A 3,378-nucleotide genomic window follows, 5' to 3' on the forward strand; every position below is an offset into this window, starting at 1 on the left:
TCTATTCAATTAATTAGAAATTGAACAAATCATCCACCGAAATCCCAATTCGATTACAATAGCTTAAAATGTCTTCTATGAAATATCATTGTTATAGAAATTGCAACTTACGAACGAGAGAGAAGAGCCTGACTAGTATAGCTGTCAGTAAAATACTCCTCAGCTTGCAACGCGGAGACGGTCTTGGAGGCGGAGAAGACCTCTTGCGCCAAAGACGCACCCTTCACACTCTTCCGTGTCACCTCTGCGCTCCACGTCTGCATCTGGAATGGTAACACCGATTTAAGACCAAGCACATGTACGCATCTGTGTACCTCTTCAGTACAACACGGATCTGCTCAATGTCGCACAGATTTAACACCTCACCACTCCTACACTTGTAACAGCATACACGTGCCCATTCTATGACAGGCAATGCCATCTTCATTGGCTAGACATTAGCCAAGATGTGCAAAAGGCAAGGAATCTGCCCTAGATGCATGAACCTTTACTGACTCCATACTAAGAATTATGACAAACGAACCTCGAAAACGCCAGCAATGACTAGAATAGGAAAGTAGGCGAGAGACACAAGGGCGATTTGCCAGCTGAAGAAAAAAGCGATGAAGAGAGAGGAGACGATGAAAACGAATGTCTCCAACATGGACGCCAACCGACGACCTGTCATGTTCTGCAACGTCGGTACATCAGCAGCCAGCCGACCCGCAAGAGCGTCCGGCTGATTCTCGGGAATGTCGAACCATCCAACCTCCTTCAAATGGGAAAAAACGATGTGAAGACGTTGGCTAAGACAGTTCTACTGTCCTCCATTCACACGACTGCTTATACATCCATTCAGTTATTGCTTTATTTTACCCGTGATATGCACTTGCCGAGGCCCAACTATGAATATGATGATCTGATGAACCATTGGCCTCTACAGAGATGAACATGGCCAAATATGCCAGCGGCCACTCGTACAGAGACGTTGCTTTCAACTCGGTACTACTAGATAGTACCGCACGGTCACTGATCTGCAATATGTCAGACTGGATTGCCCGCCTTCAGTGCGAACGCCTCCAACCTGCACGTGTACTAGTACTACGGCCATTTCCACAATTGCTTCACGTGTGTGCGACCCACAAATTACCTACTTGTCTGTCCATCAATCCATCCGTCCATCCCCTTAACTTATCACAAATCGTACATTCCAACATGAACTAATTTTGCGCGTTGCCCATACCGTCAGGCAAACTACATGCGGCCAACAATCCGACTAATACCCTCTCAACATTCCACACATACCCCTGTCAATTCATTCAGCCATTCGTTCTATTATCCATCCAATCATCCATTCAATCGTCCACAGATCTAACCATCAATCCATTCATTCATTCAACTATTAATCCTGCACCCGCAAATCTATCCACGAATAGGATGAACCACTGAAGCAGTTCCAAAAGAAGTCCAACACAAATTATGGTGCAATTCAAAGATTGACGGTAAAGCAGTTACCCACACTCTCAAGACAATGGGTTAACTCACCTGTTTGAGAATGGTCTCGAAGAGCAGGATTCGACATCGTGTTGTCAAACGCTCACCTGCCACACCGAAAGCATAGCCCTGGTAAATTTCAGAAAAAAAGGCATTCGCATAAGGGGAAGAAGGATCATGTATCAAGCAATCATCCATCGTGTGTTGTGGTTTACAACTTTGACACATTACCATATTGCAAATGAGTGAGGAATAACCCAGGCAGGTGGCAAGGTAAGGCAACACTTAAACGACGGAAAATCGACCCTCAAAGAAATGCACTCCGATTCCCCAGGATTGAAGTCGTCACTCCCCACTGACAGATGACCGGGATGTCGGAAGACTGTGTAAAAAGTAAACACAGTTCCTTTCCCTAGGGAACAACATATTCGTACATTTAGTCGAAAACAAATGTAGGGAAATACACCTACGAAAATTTACTAGCATGCGACGTCTTTTATCGGTAGAGGAGTTAACAGATGGCATTTATCAGAATCTACGAGATGTATTACCACCTTCAAATTCAGGCGTCCCCTTCTTGCTGTGATGGCTGATGGGGATGAGTAACCACATGAAACGCTAGAGACGACATATACAGAAAATGAAAACCACGCAGCAAAGAGCAAGACTAAATTCTTTGCAAAATACCATCTGCCTCAGTATTACCATCCAAGTGAATCTCCATCCCCAGTCATTAGCATTTGACGGATGGGTTGTATCAAAATGCACGCTCTAGAGCGGGTGTGTGGACGATTTCGATGTATCCACCGATTGGCAGTGTTGCTGTTGTTATTGCAATGGCCGGCAGAGAATGGTGCACTACAGCCGGGAGCATCACAGCAGACAATCAAAACAAGAAGAGGTCGCACAGCACCCCCCCCCTCACTCCTCTTAACCTTCACTTCTATGCTCACCTAACCAAATTACTCCAAATTTAAACGCTTGCGCTTCAAAGCACCCCTGTAATCAACTACCCAGGTATGTTGGTGCCAGCAGGGTGGAATATGTCCAGTATCAAACATTCGTTATAGCATGACATAAAGTAGTAACTTGGGGACTAACAAAAGAACAGACAGCAGGTGTGTCGTTAAACTCACAATTGACCGAAAATGCTCAGCCTACAAATGCCACAAAATACGAACCCAATATTTGACGCTCAGAGACACTAAGTTGGCGCCGATTTCTGGCCAGGCTTTCCTGAAGGAGGCTGACCGGGAATAATGGGGAAGATGAAGCAACGGAGTAATAAAAGACTTACATCAAGAGTATAGCAGATGAGGTGAATGGCGACTAGACCACCGAAAGCGCCACAAATGATGGAGGTACGATAGAATCGTGTTTGGGGGTCGTCCACAAGGAGGATCTGCAAAGAAGGGGAAACGAAGGAATAAGGTTAAGTGTACAACTGTGCCTGCGCCTACCTCATTCCACTTCATCACATTCAGTATACTTGCCGGACATTCGTGACCCCAATATATTCATTCAGGCGTCGGCTAGTCCATCTGGTCAGCCAATCCACCAACTGGAACACTCAACATTTCTGCACTGATACGACCCAGAAGTGAAGTCACGGACACATACACACCTAACCTCTTAAATTTATCAACAAATCGCCATTTTTTCTTCCACCTTTTTATGTAAAGCGATCTGATAATGGAGAACCAAATCTAATTCAGTCCAATATGCTCGCTACCACAGTGCCATTTGCTTAGTACGCCCCAATTTTCACACCTAAGCATCCACAACCCACGCATGTGCAACGTATTCGTTATCCGGCCATTTCAATTGGTTGCATCAAAGGACTCGACACACATGGATTAGCATAGTTTTGAATAATACACATATTCCGCCAACAATAGTGGTCAA

The 3,378-nt window shown here is 45.1% G+C and overlaps 1 protein-coding gene across 1 annotated transcript in view; it reads right to left on the minus strand. All coding sequences in view use genetic code 11, as the record gives it.

Moving 5' to 3' along the window:
- Nucleotides 1-3,378, minus strand: part of EGR_09130 (Multidrug resistance protein 3) — a gene marked incomplete at both ends in the record, with an annotated part of 6,362 nt that overhangs the window by 489 nt on the left and 2,495 nt on the right. Inside the window, 4 exons of the mRNA XM_024498379.1 lie at nucleotides 112-263; nucleotides 524-751; nucleotides 1,525-1,602; nucleotides 2,771-2,875. Of these exons, the coding sequence (XP_024347201.1) occupies nucleotides 112-263; nucleotides 524-751; nucleotides 1,525-1,602; nucleotides 2,771-2,875 (563 nt within the window). The remainder of the gene's footprint in view (nucleotides 1-111; nucleotides 264-523; nucleotides 752-1,524; nucleotides 1,603-2,770; nucleotides 2,876-3,378) is intronic.

The sequence above is a fragment of the Echinococcus granulosus genome (assembly GCF_000524195.1).
Source record: "Echinococcus granulosus chromosome Unknown EG_S00133, whole genome shotgun sequence".
NCBI classification, from domain to species: domain Eukaryota; kingdom Metazoa; phylum Platyhelminthes; class Cestoda; order Cyclophyllidea; family Taeniidae; genus Echinococcus; species Echinococcus granulosus.